The sequence below is a fragment of the Aquarana catesbeiana genome, linkage group LG03 (assembly GCF_042186555.1).
Source record: "Aquarana catesbeiana isolate 2022-GZ linkage group LG03, ASM4218655v1, whole genome shotgun sequence".
NCBI lineage: Eukaryota > Metazoa > Chordata > Amphibia > Anura > Ranidae > Aquarana > Aquarana catesbeiana.
Genome location: NC_133326.1, coordinates 741,809,135 through 741,827,926, shown reverse-complemented (window position 1 = coordinate 741,827,926; position 18,792 = coordinate 741,809,135). Strand labels below are relative to the sequence as shown.

Here is an 18,792-nt window from a genome sequence, read left to right as displayed (position 1 = left end):
TAATGAAAATGGAAGGACGGGTGACAAACATTCTATACAATTTCTGTAGAACCCATTGGAGGTCTCTGTAGTTTTACAGATAATGAGAGAGATGATTGAGATTTCCTGGGCCAGTCACAGATTTCCCAGATGATGGAGAATTTATTCCTCATCCCAAGTTTTATCATTACAGATGGGGATGGGGAAAATCAGACCCACCAATAATAATCTTAGTCAGGTCCTACAATCTTCCACAAGGTTTTACCTTTACAGAGAAATAACCCCCCATCCCCCGAGGTCCATCCAATGTGTCAGTATAACTGAGCCAATCAGATGTGTGTTCTCAGCCTGTACACATGACAGCTCAGCACACCAGTCATACAGTCTGCTATCCCAATGGTTGGATGGACATGAGTGTGTGGCCCCTGACATGGTGAGGGCCCCTCACTTTTCCATCATTTCTTACAGAGCACAGTATGAGCCCCTCCCCCCTCCATCATCACAGCAACATTTCCTCCTCTAACACTCTCATCTTATTCTTCTATGAAGGGGTGAAGGAGGCTGGAATGTATCTATAGGCAGAAGAAGATAAGAAGATGGTGTGTGGGAGCCCCTCCCCTCTCAGGTAATACACGGATCCGGATATGAAGAGAATGTCCGGAATGGAATGATATCAGAGTAAAGTCATATGAACTCTCAGCTTTTTTTTTTCTTTCTGATCCTTAAATATAGAATTCCAGTAATAGTAATCTTTGTGTTCTTTTCCTCTTCTAAATGGCGTAATTTCTGCTCAGTATTGCCCACTTCCTGTGTTGTTGTGTGACCGGTGCCCCCATCACAGCACTGATCTGATATGGGCACCTGCGCATGCGCGCTCCCATCTATTGTACTACAAGCTTGCGGTGACACATGTCACCCAACCCACTGCAGAGCATTACGTGTAACCCAATCCCACTGCAGAGCATTAAGTGTCATCCATCCCACTGCAGAGCATTACATGTCACACATACCACTGCAGAGCATTACATGTCACCTATCCCACTGCAGAGTATTACATGTCACCCATCCCACTGCATAGTATTACATGTCACCCATCCCACTGCAGAGCATTATGTGTCACCCATCCCACTGCAGAGCATTACATGTCACCCATCACACTGCAGAGCATTACATGTCATCCATCCCACTGCAGAGCATTACGTTTCACCCACCCCACTGCAGAGCATTACGTTTCACCCACCCCACTGCAGAGCATTACGTGTCACCCATCCCACTGCAGAGCATTACGTGTCACCCATCCCACTGCAGAGCATTACGTTTCACCCACCCCACTGCAGAGCATTACGTGTCACCCATCCCACTGCAGAGCATTACGTGTCACCCATCCCACTGCAGAGCATTACGTTTCACCCATCCCACTGCAGAGCATTACATGTCACCCATCCCACTGCAGAGTATTATGTGTCACCCATTCCACTGCAGAGCATTGCGTGTAGTCACTAGTTATGGGCTGAACACCCTCTTGTTCTTTTCATGTCAGAACTTTCAAACATCACAATATATTGGTCCCGAATGACAAACCTAATTGTAGTTTATGGGACCTGAACTGCAAAAGTCCCCATTTAGAAGACTTTTAATGCAAGTAAATGGCAATAAAGAGGGTATGGGGGCCGGGTACTGCCCTGGGGGACATCAATGAAATTTTTCTTTTTAAAACAATCTTTTTTAAAGGAGAAGTGATTTTAATGATGCTTAAAGTGAAACAATAAAAATTAAAAAAAAATCCTTTAACCACTTCAGCCCTGGAAGGATTTACCCTCTTCCTGACCAGAGCATTTTTTGCAATTCGGCACTGCTTTATTTTAACTGACAATTGCGCGGTCGTGCGACGTGGCACCCAAACAAAATTGACGTCCTTTTCTTCCCACAAATAGAGATTTCTTTTGGTGGTATTTGATCATCTCTGCAGTTTTTATTTTTTGCGTTATAAACAAAAAAACAGCAACCATTTTAAAAAACGCATTATTTTTTACTTTTTGCTATAATAAATATCCCCAATAATATATATATAAAAAAAATGTCTTCCTCAGTTTAGACCGATACGTATTCTTCTACATATTTTTGGTAATACAAATCGCAATAAGTGTATATTGATTGGTTTGCGCAAAAGTTATAACATCTACAAAATAAGGGATAGGTTTATGGCATTTTTTAAATTATTTTTTTTTTTACTAGTAATGGTGATAATCTGTGATTTTTATCGGGACTGTGACATTATGGCAGGCAGATCGGACACTTTTGACACTATTTTGGGACGATTGACAATTATACAGCGATCAGAGATACAAATAGCCACTGATTACTTTATAAATGTCACTGGCAGGGAATTGGTTAAACACTAGGGGGTTATCAAGGGGTTAAGTGTGTTCCCTGGATGTGTTCTAACTGTAGGGGGATGGGCTCACTACAACATGACAGAGATCACTGCTCCCAATCACTGGGAGCAGTAGAACCCTGTCATGTTGCTAGGCAGAACAGGGAAATGCCTTGTTTCCCCGTTCTGTCTCTCCTCACCAAAATACGCAATTCCTGCCGGTGAATATCGAGTTTGCGGGACCCGCAGGCACACTCCCAAGGTGGGCATGTGCCCGCTAGGCAGCAAATTCAATGACATGTATGTGTACTTTGCCTGCTCATGCCATTCTGATGACATAAATGTGTGTGCGGCGGTCGGCATGTGGTTGAATATAGTGGCGGGGGGGGTCTCTTTAGTGTGCCTGTAAAGTGGCACATCTGTACCCTGTATAGAACCTGCTGCAGCAAAACTGACATTTATAAAAGAAAGCTTGCAGGAAAAAACTATTTAAATGTCAATTTTTTTTATTTATTTTTTATAAATAACAGCTTGGGGAGCCAATCTGTATGATGAGGTCACAATGTTGTGCACTGGGAACAGGATTAGAGATTTGTTGGATAAATTCTGGTGTCTCTTTGGCAGACTTTGGTGCTCTTGCCAATAGGCTGAGTGGTGGGAGGTTAAATGCCTTGTCAAGCATGTGGTACCCAAATGGTTGGTGTTTTTGCCACGCTTGATGTGCCTGAGACAAAGTTTCAAATTGCAACAGTGTAATCAGCTGCACATGTGCTAAAAAAGGTCCAGACAGCTGAGCTGTGGGAAGTGGGCCGGGAGATAACAGCTCCACAATGTGATGGAATAGGGGGCTGCTCTCTACTCTTCCATGATGGCTGCCTTGTTGGGGTTGTGCCTCACCCTCACTTTCCTCCTCTGCTCTATCCGGCACCCAAGTCACGTCAGTGACCTCATCATCATCATCTCCTCCATCCTCATTACCACTGGAGACAACTTGGCAAATACACATCACATTCACATATATATGTATTGATGAAACATTTCATGGAATGTATACAATGTAATATCTCGGTGTAATTGTACAATTATCTCTTGTAGACGGCCAGAGATTTGTCTGGTGATTGTTTCCCGGTGTTGGGTCTGCTGGACCTCTTCCATGTATAGAGGATGTCCTCACCGACACCTCGGATTTCTCTGCAACCCTCTAAAGGAAAGTCTTCTACTCTTCATGGATATAATGGTCGCCTCCCATTGTGAATTCCCTCTTCTCCCCTCTGTAAAAGCACTTTCCAATATTATCAATACTTACTATGATGATGATCAGGATCTGACTCATTATTAGGACTCGTTCATGGCGGAGAAAAGACATTTTCTAAAGTTTCTCATCAATAAAAGCCAAATGGAACAATCACTAATACAGAGAAAGAGACCACATCTTCCTCTTACTGCTGTCCTACTACTCTCCATCCTCCTCTCCATCCTCCGTACTCCTCTCCATCCTCCATACTCCTCTCCATCCTCCATACTACTCTCCATCCTCCATACTACTCTCCATCCTCCCTACTCCTCTCCATCCTCCATACTACTCTCCATCCTCCATAATACTCTTCATCCTCCATAATCCTCTCTATCCTCTGTACTCTTCTCCATTCTCTGTACTCTTCTCCATTCTCCATACTGCTCTCCATCCTCCATACTCCTCTCCATCCTCCATACTACTCTCCATCCTCCATAATCCTCTCCATCCTCCGTACTCTTCTCCATCCTCCATACTCCTCTCCATCCTCCATACTCCTCTCCATCCTCCATACTACTCTCCATCCTCCATAATCCTCTCCATCCTCCGTACTCTTCTCCATCCTCCATACTACTCTCCATCCTCCATACTACTCTCCATCCTCCATACTCCTCTCCATCCTCCATACTCCACTCCTCTCCATCCTCTATGCTCCTCTCCATCCTCCTCTCTATCCTCCATACTTTTCTCCATCATTCACACTACTCTCCATCCTCCATACTCCTCTCCATCCTCCATACTTCTCTCCATCCTCCATACTGCTCTCCATCCTCCATACTGCTCTCCATCCTCCATACTCCTCTCCATCCTCCACTCCTATCCATACTCCTTTCCAACCTCTCTCTCATCCCCTGCACTCTCCTTTTGTTGCATTTTCTCTCTTTTTCCCGCACTCTCTCTGTCCTCTCTCCTCTCCCTGCACTCTCTCTCTCTCCTCTCCTTGGATATAATAAAGTGATGCGGATCTATCTAACATATATGGCATTCCCGGCTCCCAGTGTCTCTCTCTTCTTGCTGCATCTCTCTGCAACTTCTTTCTCCATGTTGCTGACATTATCTTGTATAAGAACAGAAGCCGATCCATCAGCAATCCCAAGGAGAGAGACGGACATCTCATAGCCGGCTCTCTGCTGCCTTATATCAGAGTTTTTCTTCCACAACTAGAACTTTATCCCCCTGAATGACAAGCTTAGCCAAGTGATCCCATTTCTAGAAGTTCATCTTCTGCCAACTCCCCCATCTCTGCGCTGCATGACTCTCTGCCAACACGGCTACTAAGATTTCATTGTGCCGAGTCCGTTCAGCTGCTTTGCCTTTCACTGACAACTTGCTGCAATTTTTATTATATCATTTAAATGGATTTATCCACAGATTGTTCTGATTACATTTCATGTCTGATATATTGTATATGAGGATCATGTATTATTCCCCGGAGGATTTCATGTCATGGATCATTACCCAAAGAGACGCGATTATCCTGATTGATTATTGGGCTATCAATATTATTACCTAGTTATTGGAAGGTATTATTCTCTATAGATTTACCCCATTGAGGTTTTTTACACATCAATAAAGTTTTGTATATTTTATAAACCTTATTCTGCGATTCTGTGATTATTACCAACTTCTTCTCATCTTGTTCTCCACAGCCGATACCCTCTCTCCTCTCCCTTCCCCCTCTCCATACACTCCGTTCCCCCTCTCACCTCTCCCTTTCCCCTCTCACCTCTCCCTTCCCCCTCTCTCCTCTCCCTTCCCCCTCTCTCCTCTCCCTTCCCCCCTCTCTCTCCTCTCCCTCCCCCTCTCTCCTCTCCCTTCCCCCTCTCTCCTCTCCCTTCCCCCTCTCATCTCTCCCTTCCCCCTCTCACCTCTCCCTTCCCCCTCTCTCTGCATTTGTTCCTTTACTTGCCCTCTCTCTATATTTATCACATAATATATTCCTACCATATAATGTATAAACAGTATCTGACAAAAGTCAGTACACCCCTAAGTTAAAATGTCCAAATTGGGCCCAAAGTGTCCATATTTTGTGTGGCCACCATTATTTTCCAGCACTACCTTAACCCTCTTGGACATGGAGATCACCAGAGCTTCACAGGTTGTCACTGGAGTCCTCTTCTCCTCCTCCATGATGACATCACGGAGCTGGTGGATGTCAGAGACCTTGCGCTCCTCCACCTTCCCTTTGAGGATATCCCACAGATGATCAGTAGGGTTTAGGTCTGGAGACATGCTTGGCCAGTCCATCACCTTTACCCTCAGCTTCTTTAGCAAGGCAGTGGTCATCTTGGAGGTGTGTTTTGGGGTTGTTATCATGTTGGAATACTGCCCTGCGGTCCAGTCTCCGAAGGGAGGGGATCATGCTCTGCTTCAGTATGTCACAGTACATGTTGGCATTCATGGTTCCCTCAATGATCTGTAGCCACCCAGTGCTGGCAGCACTCATGCAGCCCCAGACCATGACACTCCCACCACCATGCTTGACTGTAGACAAGACACACTTGTCTTTGTCCTCCTCACCTGGTTGCCGCCACACGCACTTGTCTCATCAGACCACAGGACATGGTTCCATTAATCCATGTCCTTAGTCTGCTTGTCTTCAGCAAACTGTTTGTGGTCTTTCTTGTGCATCATCTTTAGAAGAGTCTTCCTTCTGGGATGACAGTCATGCAGACCAATTTGATGCAGTGTGCGGCGTATGGTCTGAGCACTGACAGGCTGACCCCCCACCCCTACAACCTCTGCAGCAATGCTGGCAGCACTCATACGTCTATTTCCCAAAGACAACCTCTGGATATGATGCTGAGCACGTGACCTCAGCTTCTTTGGTGGACCATGGCGAGGCCTGTTCTGAGTGGAACCTGTCCTGTTATACCGCTGTATGGTCTTGGCCACCGTGCTGCAGCTCAGTTTCAGGGTCTTGGCAATCTTCCTATAGCCTAGGCCATATTTATGTAGAGCAACATTTTTTTTTTCAGATCCTCAGAGAGTTCCTTGCCATGAGGTGCCATGTTGAACTTCCAGTGACCAGTATGAGAGAGTGAGAGCGATAACACCAAATTTAACACACCTGCTCCCAATTCACACTTGAGATCTTGTAACACTGACCAGTCACATGACCCCTCGGAGGGAAAATGGCTAATTGGGCCCAATTTGGACATTTTCACTTAGGGGTGTACTGACTTTTTTTGCCAGTGGTTTAGACATTAATGGCTGTGTGTTGAGTTATTTTGAGGGGACAGCAAATTTACACTGTTATACAAGCTGTACACTCACTACTTTACATTGTAGACAAGTGTCATTTCTTCAGTGTTGTCACATGAAAAGATAGAAGAAAAGATTTTAAAAAATGTGAGGGGTGTACTTACTTTTGTGAGATATTGTATATTTCTGAATAAAGATGTACACATTTTATTGATTTTCTTTATGGATGTGGCTATAGGTTCCAGTCATTGACTATACAGTTTACTTTCTTTCTCAATAATTTTCAAAATTCTTTGCTAGGACTTTGCTGAGGACATGTTGACTTAGTAAGTATTGAAGTCAGTAGACCAGTAATAAAGCCACGTAACTTGCATTCCTAGAAGTAGGTGAACAATTCTGCCATCTTTTTTTTGCACAGTGCATGTTTTCCTTTAAACACTGTCGTTTATTTGATTCAATTAAAAAGATAATTATCTAATTAAATATCAGTTGATATCCACATCCCTTATATTTGAATGCATTTACCATTAAGTATAAGAAATGTTACTGATACCATAATAAATTCATAGAAAAAAAACACGTTAAATTGAGAGTTTTATTCATCTATCATTAGGACCAAATACTAGAAAAAGCTAAATATGAACATATTTCTAATTCATCCATATCATAATCTTTAACAAAAGTTTACAATGTCCTACAGATAGTTCATATCTGTTGATAATCTATTATAGACTGATAATCAATTTCTTGTTCAATTATGTTTATTAAAAAAAAAATCATTATAAAACTTCTAATAAATTTTAAAGCATTCATGGAAGATTGTCTGCTTTATCAGGAACAGCAACCGTGATGAGTATGAAAAATGATATAATGCTATTGGCATAGGCCACAATCCTTTTCCTCTTAGCTAAAGCTTCTGCCCCCCTTGTTCCAGCTCTCCTTGTCAGAACACCAAAGAACCATTGTGCAGGGAATGTGGAGTTCCAAGGCCTCCGGGTTACCTGCCGCCTTGGCACAGAGCAAAAATAAAATGGTGTAATCATCCCTTGGGAATTGTTAGATGAGTGACTGCAGCCGAGCACTACAACACTCAGTAACACCACTGACATTTAAACTCCAGTTTCTTTGTCCAGAAAAATAAAAGTTGTATACATTCTACTCAAGTTCTACCATTGCTTAAACCTATTGCCATTGTCACATTTATACATTTGAAAATCTCTTGATTCAAATTTATATACAGAGAACTACACTATATGGCCAAAAGCATTTGGACAGCCGACCATCACACCTTTATAATCTTGCTGGACATTCCGTTTTAATTCCATACCCCTCCCCCTCCCATGGCTATAACAGCCTCTACTCTTCTAGAAAGTCTTTTCATCAGATTTGATGTGTGAATGTTACAATGTGTGGCTGGTCAGTGAAAAGAGCCCTTGTGAAGTCAGGTACTGATGTCGGACAAGAAGACATGGCTCATTGGTGTTTTCATTTATTCCGGCATTCAGTAGAGTGGAGGTCAGGCCACTCGAGGTCCTCAAACCCAAATCCAGCAAACCAAGTCTTTATGGAGCTGGCTTTGTGTACATTGGCACAGTCATGCTTGAACAAAAAAAAAGGCCTTCCTCAAACTGTTTTCTCAAAGTTGGAGGTGCACAATTGTCTAAAATGTCTTTGTATATTGTAGCACTAAAATACATCTACTCCAGTGTTGTATCTAAAAAGGTCTCAGATCCAGTTATTTTGTGATCCATTCATTTGAGCCGAATTAATTGAACAAAATACTTTACTTCAATTGTAGCACCCAAATCTGTCTTCATTTGGGTGTCACATGGTCCTGCTCCCGGACGCAGTGTGAGAATTTCACCACCAGAAGCAGTTTTGCCCAAAGAATGTGCATGTCTGGAGTGGGGCCAGGTCTGCTTAGCAAGCTACAGGTCTGTCAGTCATCTGTAACAATGCTGAAAGCCGCATCCTCAGTAACATCTCATTCCACTTTAGTGCAAGCAGGCACAATCTACATAAGGACAACACAACATTGAATTCAGAAGAGCATAGATATCCCTCATCACATTTTCCATTTGGTGGACTTCACTGGCCGGGTCAACAAGTATTTGGGAGATTTTGCAAGGGGAATAATAGAAAAAAATGGTAAATACAGATGCAAGTACGATGAAGTACTTCAGTATATATATAGGGGGCAGAGTTCTATTTAACAAGACTTTTTCTTGAAAACCCCTGAACTCTTCAGTTTGGATGGGTATCCAAATATTAAAGGAGAATTCTAGCTCAGAAGTTCAGAACATGTAGCACTGTATTGAATAAATAGAAGAAAAGTCATTATAAAATGACCTTGATGATTATCCATTTCTTATGACAGTAAAGTTAGGGTTATTCTGGTAGTCATTTCTTTTCTCTCAGTATATATAGGTGTTTCCATTTGTATAGTAAGGTTGGAAAGGCCCCAAATTTAAATCCAGACACTGGCTCTATGACCTGCATGAGTGGAGCTAACATGCTCCAGCTGCTCCTATTAAAGGGTTGTAAAGTCAGAAGGTTTTTTATCTTCATTCTCAATTCTATGGATTAAGATAAAAAGCCTTCTGTGTGCAACTCCCCCCTCAGCCCCCCTAATACTACCCAGAGCCCCCTCTCTATCTAGCAATGTCCACAAGTGCCTCAGCCGTCCGGGATTCTGTTTCCTGATTGGCTGAGACACATCAGCGGCGTCACTGGCTCCCGCTGCTGTCAATCAAACTCAGTTAGCCAATGAGGAGAGAGAGGGGGTGGGGCCGAAGGGCAGCCCTATGTCTGAATAGACAAACAGAGCTGCAGCTCGGCTTGGGTGCCTCCATAGCAAGCTGTTTGGTGTGGGGGCACTAAACACGGAGGAGGGGCCAGAAGCTCCAGCCAGGGACCCGAGAAGAGGAGGATCCGGGGCTGCCCTGTGCAAAACCACAAGTATAACATGTTTGTTATTTTATTAGAAAAAAAAACAAGACTTTACAACAATCACTTTAAATCTACTTTACATTGCCGTCCATCTATTGAAGTATTTGATGACGATGGAAGTGGTAGAGCAATAGGGGGGTCATGTACCCCCGCATTTTAATTTCAAAATACACTTGACCTTTAAATAACATTGCAATTAATTCTGTATTATGTGAAATATTTGTTTTATGTTTTTAATCATATTATGCAATGAATGAATTGCATTATGCAGATTAATTATGGGTTATGTAAAATGTGTATTAGGTAATGAATTTGCTAAAATAAAATGTCTGAATATCTGAAAGGGAAACAAATCCATTAATACATTTTGTTTCTTTGAGCTCCAGTTGATTATCAGATCTAAGTGCTTGTGTTTTATGAAACATGTCTATGTGATGAGATTCCATTCACATTGTTCTGCTTCTAACATTGTCTTGTGTGTGTAATGCAAAAAATGGGAAAAGATGAAGAAGGTAATTCTATTATTAAAAGATCTATTATTCTGTATGATCTGTAGATATGATAATATCAGAAGACTGAATTCAATTCTTTTAGGAACCTAAAAGATATAAAGGAAGAATGTGCATGGTTTGTATACATCCTCCTGTGTGTGTCCAGATTATTAGGAGTTTGTTATTAGCCATAGTTGCAGTGGGGCAGCTGAACGATGAATAGATTTGGGTTCATTTAGGAGTAAAATGCTCACTTAGGCCAAGCTGTGGTCACTTTAAATGTCCAGTGTTGGGAAGAAGAAAAAAACATTCCCCTTGAACCTCACAGCAATAAAGCAGTGTGAATGGACTATGTGAATATATGACTCCTTTAGTAAAAAAAAAACATGAATAGTGATCACCTGACAAAACAGGTTTACCTTGTAAAAAATTGAAGGGGAAAGAAAAAAACAAAACAAAAACAAACATCTTAAAGCGGAGCTACATCCAAAAAGGGGAAGCTCTGCTTATATCCCCCCCTCCGATGCCAAATTTGGCACCTTTCGGGGGAAGGGGGAACGAGTACCTGGTTTTGACACTTGCAGCGAGATGCAGCGAGGTCCCCCAGAAGTTTGGCCCCCCTCATCCTTCCTCTGCTGCCGGGCCATTCAGAAAGAGCAGCATGCTTCGCGCATGCCACAAGGCTTCACTGGCGGTTTCCCTTACAGGCATTGGCAGCGGCAGCACCCGAGAGCCGAAGGAAACAGCGGCTGGGGTGCCAACATCACTGGATTCCAGGACAGGTTCATGTCCTAATATTAAGTATTTGTAGCTGCTGACTTTTCATTTTTATGTGGGGGGGTGGCCCTCCTCTTTAAAATATGTGTAAACTGTACATAGGTACTTCACTACTAGATAGACATGTGCACACTGAAATATTTCCTTTCGGAATTTCGTTTTCGTCCGAAAAATACATTTATTTAGTTACTCCCGAAATTCGTTTTTATTTATTTCGTTAAAAATTGCATTCGTCCGAAAATCCAAATTAAGGTGGAATCTGTCATTGAAGGCTTATGGTGTCTGTCGAATGTTCAAAGAAGATTCGAAGGAGCAGCTAAACTGTACGACGCCGTATAGATTACCTGCTCCGCCAAATCTTCTTAGAACTTTCAACAGACACCATAAGCCAAAGTACGTGTGTACTTAGTTCTAGATATTCTACTGCTCCTCCTCTTTGGTTACAATCAGCCAATAACATTCATCATCATCATTATTTTTATTTATCTTTTCTCCCCTACGTCGAATCTTTTCTCCCCTACGTCGAATCTTTCCTCCCCTACGTCAAATCTTTTCTCTCTACGTCGAATCTTTTCTCCCCTACGTCAAATCTTTTCTCTCTATGTACAATCTTTTCTCTCTATATAGAATAATCTTGGACTAATAGAGTTAAGGTTAGGCACATTCGACCACAGGTTTGATGGACACAGATTGTTATTGTCATCATCATGTTGAATCTCCTATCTATATCGAACTGTTGTAGCAACGAAAATGAAAATAAAGCATTTGTTTATGTCGGATCTTTCGTTATTCGGATTCTGCACTTTCGTTATCGTTTGTTAAAATGATAACGAAAATACCTGAAATTCGAACGAAAACGAATGCACATGTCTACTACTAGAGCCATTTTTTCTGGTTTTACACACACACATTGAAATGCACATTTTAGGTTTGAAGACTACTTAAACCCCCAAAACAGTATATTTTTTTTAAAGAAAAGATCCTGTAGAATAAAATGGTGGTAGGTGAGATTTGTTTTGTGTTTTCTTTTTTTGCAAAAGATATTAGTGCACAAGTTTATTAAATGTAAATTTTATGTAATAATACACAGATGTTAACTTTAGTCACATTTTTTTTCTGTAAAATATAAAATATAAGGTTGTGATGAGTGAATAGATACCCAATATGTCAAGCTTTAAAGTGGATGTAAACCCGATGTCTTTTCTTTTAAATTAAGGCTTGCACCTTGTACAGTATAGGATTTCGTGTCATTTGTACCCAGTCTTGCCACGAAGAGTTAATCCAGCTCTGAGCAATCCTCTTATCTTTTTTCATTGAGATAAAAACTGACACACAGAGGAATAGGAGTCTGTTCTTCCCCCTTGCTGTGAGTGACGGGTGATTTACATATCTCATGCAGGAGCCCGAGAGAGGCATTCTGTGTACTTCAGATCCCCTCCTCCTTTCTTCTCCAGCTCTTCCAGGATTGGCTGCTCCACACCTCAGTGTGATTGGGCATGCTGAAGTCATGTGGTGACTTTTCTGGGTTTTGACTGGATGTTAGTGATCATAGCAGAAGTTCAGAAATACACAGGAGAAAATGCATGTTGACAAGGGGAGTGTAGAGGTGGGCGGGGAGTCCACTGACATCACGACTCCACCCACCGAGCTCCAGACAACAGACCCACCCACAGAATCTGCAGTTTTTTGGATCTCATAACAGACAGAGGGGAGACATTTGACAGGTAAGGATACATGCAGGAGGCGTGTTTTTGTGAATCTGGAAAGTTTCTTGTCATGAGATCCTGCTAGTAACAATGCTTCCCTTTTAGACTGACAGTGCCTCACACTCCTTTCTTTTAACTTTGGACTGCCTATCAAGGGTATCAGCCAGGCAATCCAATGGCCAACTGAAGGGGTGCACACACATAGTTGCCAACATTGCAAAAAAAATATGTGGGACACTTTTTTGGCTGTAGGAGGAACCGTACAATAATTAGGGGGCGGGGCATTCATTTGTAGGCGTGGCTTAGCAAGAAAAAATACAAGTGCGGCGTGCGAAGCGCGCTGTGGTGAAAAATGGGCATGATTTATGTGAAATAGTGGGCGTGGCTTAAATGGGCGTGGCTCAAAGAGGGTGTGGTTAGAGTCTGAGATGAATGAGGGATGGAGAGGGAAAGGGGGAGAGGGAAAGGGGGAGAGAGGAATGACAGGACAGCAGCCCCAGATCCTACACAACAATAGAAATATGTGTATTCTAGAAAGCTTAACAATCAGCAGATAAAGATACTCCAAACACCTGGTGTTAACGCTTCAATCATCCCGGCACCATGATTGTTATGGTGTCAGGATGATTATTTCTATTATTACATTGTATTATAAAATTAAATCATTCAACTCACCATAATGCCGAATCAGTGGGATCTCTGAGCGTGTCACTAGCCACGTCGCCTGCCACCAGCAGAGTCCATCCTTGCATCAGGTGCCCCTAGCAGAGTCCATCCTTGCATCAGGGGTCCCCAGCAGAGTCTGTCCTTGCATCAGGTGTTCCCAGCAGAGTCTGTCCTCGTATCCGGTGCCCCCGGCAGAGTCCCTCCTTGCATCAGGTGCCCGCAGCACAGTCTGTCCTCGCATCAGGTGCCCCCAGCAGAGTCAGTATAGACCCCCTCAGTGCAGACCCCCCCTCCATCAGTGCAGACCCCCTCAGTGCAGACCCCCTCAGTGCAGACCCCCTCCATCAGTGCAGACCCCCTCAGTGCAGACCCCCCTCAGTGCAGACCCCCCTCCATCAGTGCAGATTCCCCTCCATCATTGCAGACCCCCCTCTATTAGTGCAGACCCCCCTCTATTAGTGCAGACACCCCTCAGTGCAGCCCCCCTCTATTAGTGCAGACCCCCCTCAGTGCAGCCCCCCCTCTATTAGTGCAGCACCCCCTCAGTGCAGACCCCCCTCTATTAGTGCAGACCCCCCTCTATTAGTGCAGACCCCCTCAGTGCAGCCCCCCCTATTAGTGCAGACCCCCTCCATCAGTGCAGACCCCCTCAGTGCAGACCCCCTCAGTGCAGACCCCCCTCCATCAGTGCAGATCCCCCTCTATCAGTGCAGACCCCCTCAGTGCAGACCCTCCTCAGTGCAGACCCTCCTCAGTGCAGACCCCCCTCCATCAGTGCAGATCCCCCTCCATCAGTGCAGACCCCCTCATTGTAGACCCCCCTCCATTAGTGCAGACCCCCCTCAGTGCAGACCCCCCTCTATTAGTGCAGACCCCCTCTATTAGTGCAGACCCCCTTCAGTGCGGCCCCCCTCTATTAGTACAGACCCCCTCAGTGCAGCCCCCCTCTATTAGTGCAGACCCCCCTCAGTGCAGCCCCCCTCTATTAGTGCAGACCCCCCTCAGTGCAGCCCCCCCTCTATTAGTGCAGACCCCCCTCAGTGCAGCCCCCATCTATTAGTGCAGACCCCCCTCAGTGCAGCCCCCCCTCTATTAGTGCAGACCCCCTTCAGTGCAGCCCCCCCTCTATTAGTGCAGCCCCCCTCTATTAGTGCAGACCCCCTCAGTGCAGCCCCCCTCTATTAGTGCAGACCCTCTCAGTGCAGACCCCCCTCTATTAGTGCAGACCCCCCTCAGTGCAGACCCCCCTCAGTGCAGCCCCCCTCTATTAGTGCAGACCCCCTCAGGGCAGACCCCCCTCCATCAGTGCAGATTCCCCTCCATCATTGCAGACCCCCCTCTATTAGTGCAGACCCCCCTCTATTAGTGCAGACACCCCTCAGTGCAGCCCCCCTCTATTAGTGCAGACCCCCCTCAGTGCAGCCCCCCCTCTATTAGTGCAGCACCCCCTCAGTGCAGACCCCCCTCTATTAGTGCAGACCCCCCTCTATTAGTGCAGACCCCCTCAGTGCAGCCCCCCCTATTAGTGCAGACCCCCTCCATCAGTGCAGACCCCCTCAGTGCAGACCCCCTCAGTGCAGACCCCCCTCCATCAGTGCAGATCCCCCTCTATCAGTGCAGACCCCCTCAGTGCAGACCCTCCTCAGTGCAGACCCTCCTCAGTGCAGACCCCCCTCCATCAGTGCAGATCCCCCTCCATCAGTGCAGACCCCCTCATTGTAGACCCCCCTCCATTAGTGCAGACCCCCCTCAGTGCAGACCCCCCTCTATTAGTGCAGACCCCCTCTATTAGTGCAGACCCCCTTCAGTGCGGCCCCCCTCTATTAGTACAGACCCCCTCAGTGCAGCCCCCCTCTATTAGTGCAGACCCCCCTCAGTGCAGCCCCCCTCTATTAGTGCAGACCCCCCTCAGTGCAGCCCCCCCTCTATTAGTGCAGACCCCCCTCAGTGCAGCCCCCATCTATTAGTGCAGACCCCCCTCAGTGCAGCCCCCCCTCTATTAGTGCAGACCCCCTTCAGTGCAGCCCCCCCTCTATTAGTGCAGCCCCCCTCTATTAGTGCAGACCCCCTCAGTGCAGCCCCCCTCTATTAGTGCAGACCCTCTCAGTGCAGACCCCCCTCTATTAGTGCAGACCCCCCTCAGTGCAGACCCCCCTCAGTGCAGCCCCCCTCTATTAGTGCAGACCCCCTCAGGGCAGACCCCCCTCCATCAGTGCAGACCTCCTCAGTGCAGATCCCCTCCATCAATGCAGACCCCCTCAGTGCAGACCCCCCTCCATCAGTGCAGATTCCCCTCCATCAGTGCAGACCCCCTCATTGCAGACCCCCCTTTATTAGTGCAGACCCCCCCTCTATTAGTGCAGACACCCCTCAGTGCAGCCCCCTCTATTAGTGCAGACCCCCCTCAGTGCAGCCCCCCTCTATTAGTGCAGCACCCCCTCAGTGCAGACCCCCCTCTATTAGTGCAGACCCCCCTCTATTAGTGCAGACCCCCCTCAGTGCAGCCCCCCCTATTAGTGCAGACCCCCTCCATCAGTGCAGACCCCCCTCAGTGCAGACCCCCCTCAGTGCAGACCCCCCTCCATCAGTGCAGATCCCCCATCCATCAGTGCAGACCCCCTTATTGCAGACCCCCCTCCATTAGTGCAGCCCCCCTCTATTAGTGCAGACCCCCCTCTATTAGTGCAGCCCCCCTCTATTAGTGCAGACCCCCTTCAGTGCAGCCCCCTCTATTAGTACAGACCCCCTCAGTGCAGCCCCCCCTCTATTAGTGCAGACCCCCCTCAGTACAGCCCCCCTCTATTAGTGCAGACCCCCCTCAGTGCAGCCCCCCTCTATTAGTGCAGACCCCCCTCAGTGCAGCCCCCCCTTTATTAGTGCAGACCCCCCTCAGTGCAGCCCCCCTCTATTAGTGCAGACCCCCCTCAGTGCAGCCCCCCTCTATTAATGCAGCCCCCCTCTATTAGTGCAGCCCACCCTCAGTGCAGCCCCCCTCTATTAGTGCAGACCCTCTCAGTGCAGACCCCCTCTATTAGTGCAGACCCCCCTCAGTGCAGCCCCCCTCTATTAGTGCAGCCCCCCTCTATTAGTGCAGACCCCCCTCAGTGCAGCCCCCCCTCTATTAGTGCAGCCCCCCTCTATTAGTGCAGACCCCCCTCAGTGCAGCCCCCCTCTATTAGTGCAGACCCCCTCAGTGCAGACCCCCCTCTATTAGTGCAGACCCCCTCTATTAGTGCAGACCCCCCTAAGTGCAGCCCCCCCTCTATTAGTGCAGACCCCCTCAGTGCAGACCCCCCTCTATTAGTGCAGACCCCCCTCAGTGCAGACCCCCCCTCTATTAGTGCAGGCCCCCCTCAGTGCAGACCCTCCCCTCCCATAATGCCCCCCACCCCATCCAGGAGCGGCCAGTGTTATTTCCAAGAAAGTTCCCCCTCGGCAAGTAAGGACCCCCTGTACTGTGCAGGCACAGCGCTTGCGCAGTACGAGCCAGTGGAAATTGCCATGCTGCATAGCTGGGGAACTTTCTCGGCAAGACACTGGCACCGTGTGTTCAGTGGAGAGGGGAGGGGCCTATCCGTGCAGCTAAAGAAGCCGATTCATTGGCTGCATGCATCGAGCCCCCTTCTTCTCTCCACTGAACACTAGGGGGAAGATCTAGCGGCGGCGCCGGCCGGCCATTTTGCTGGAGCCAGCTGCTCCAAAAATAAAAAAAACAACATTCCCGATTTTCCTGATGGAAATCCAGATTCGGGATAGCCTCCAATCATGATGAAGGTCCCAAAATCGGGATTGTCCCGGGAAAATCGGGACTGTTGGCAACTATGCTTAAGTAAGGGCAGATGATTCATGTAGCATTTACTTCCTGGAATCCATCTGCGCTTAGCTCAGGCATGCAGGTGTTTCGTTAGAATCTGTGACCCGTCAGATTAGGTAACGAAAGTGACATTCCGTCAGCTGCGCATGTGTTCCACATCTACCAGATTTGCTAATCTGACAGTACACCTGCAGTCAGAAGAAGGCAGCGGACATCTTACTACACCCAGCTACATCTTGAATTCCACAGTAATTTTTGGCAATAAAGTGAGTGTATATACAGGCTGTCCCCTAGTTACCAACATCCGACTTACAAACGACTCCTACTTACAAACGGAAGGAGACAACAGGAAGTGAGATGGAATCTACCCCTAGGAAGGGAAATTCTCTCCTGTAATGCCGCGTACACACGGTCGGACTTTTCGTCTACAAAAGTCCGACAGCCTGTCCGACAGACTTCCGGCGGACTTTCGGCGGACTTGCGGCAGACTTTCTAACGAACTGACTTGCCTACACACGACCACACAAAAGTCCGACGGATTCGTACGTGATGACGTACACCGGACTAAAATAAGGAAGTTCATAGCCAGTAGCCAATAGCTGCCCTAGCGTCGGTTTTTGTCCGTCTGACTAGCACACAGACGAGCGGATTTCGGGGTCCGTCGTAGTTACGACGTAAAGATTTGAAGCATGTTTCAAATCTAAAGTCCGTCGGATTTGAGGCTGAAAAAGTCAGCTGAAAGTCCGGAGAAGCCCACACACGATCGGATTACCAGCCAGCTTTAGTCCGTCGGCGTCCGTTGGACTTTTGTAGACGAAAAGTCCGACCGTGTGTACGCGGCATAAGAGTTATTATGGGAAAAAGCTGTCTCCACTGATGCTTTATCACCAATCCTTGTTTCCACAACAACCCAAAATTTTCAAAATCCAATTGTCATTGGGACAGAAAGTGAGGTGAAATCTTCTGAAGAGGAGCACAGACAGGAAAACAAATGTCACAGGGGTGATAACCCTTCCCTATGCTATCCAAAAAAGCTTAAAAATAGTTGTTTTGGCTGGAGCTACACTTGTACTTGTAAAATGTACGTGTTCCGACCTACAAACAGATTCAACTTAAGAACAAACCTACAGACCCGATCTTGTTTGTAACCCGGGGACCGCATGGAAATAAATATAGTATGTTGACATCTGTGATGCTGTTTGGATGTTTCATTTTGAAAGGCTAAAGGTTTAGCGCTGAGCAGTGTAGGGTGTACCAACATGGCCTCCGCCACCTTCCTACTGCTGGCATCCAGCTCCTTTCAACATGTAACATGAAAACAGCATCACAGATGTCAACATACTATATGTATTTATATACGCTCACTTTATCGGCAAAATGACTGTGAAATTCAAGATGTAGCTGGGTGTAGTAAGATGTCCGCTGCTGCTTCTTCTTACTGCAGGTATTCTGTCAGACTAGCAAACCTGGTAGCGTTGGAACGCATGCGCAGCTGATGGAACACCACTTCCGTTACCTAATCTGATAGGTTACAAATT

General features: G+C 46.2%; 2 protein-coding genes across 2 annotated transcripts in view; one reads left to right on the top strand and one right to left on the bottom strand.

Moving 5' to 3' along the window:
- The window catches only part of LOC141133873 (ribonuclease inhibitor-like), a gene marked incomplete at its 5' end in the record, with an annotated part of 29,021 nt that extends 23,781 nt beyond the window's left edge, over window positions 1-5,240 (top strand). Inside the window, 2 exon segments of the mRNA XM_073623460.1 lie at window positions 529-604; window positions 3,449-5,240. Of these exon segments, the coding sequence (XP_073479561.1) occupies window positions 529-571 (43 nt within the window).
- The window catches only part of LOC141133875 (NACHT, LRR and PYD domains-containing protein 12-like), a 981,044-nt gene that overhangs the window by 308,172 nt on the left and 654,080 nt on the right, over window positions 1-18,792 (bottom strand). The window lies entirely within an intron of this gene.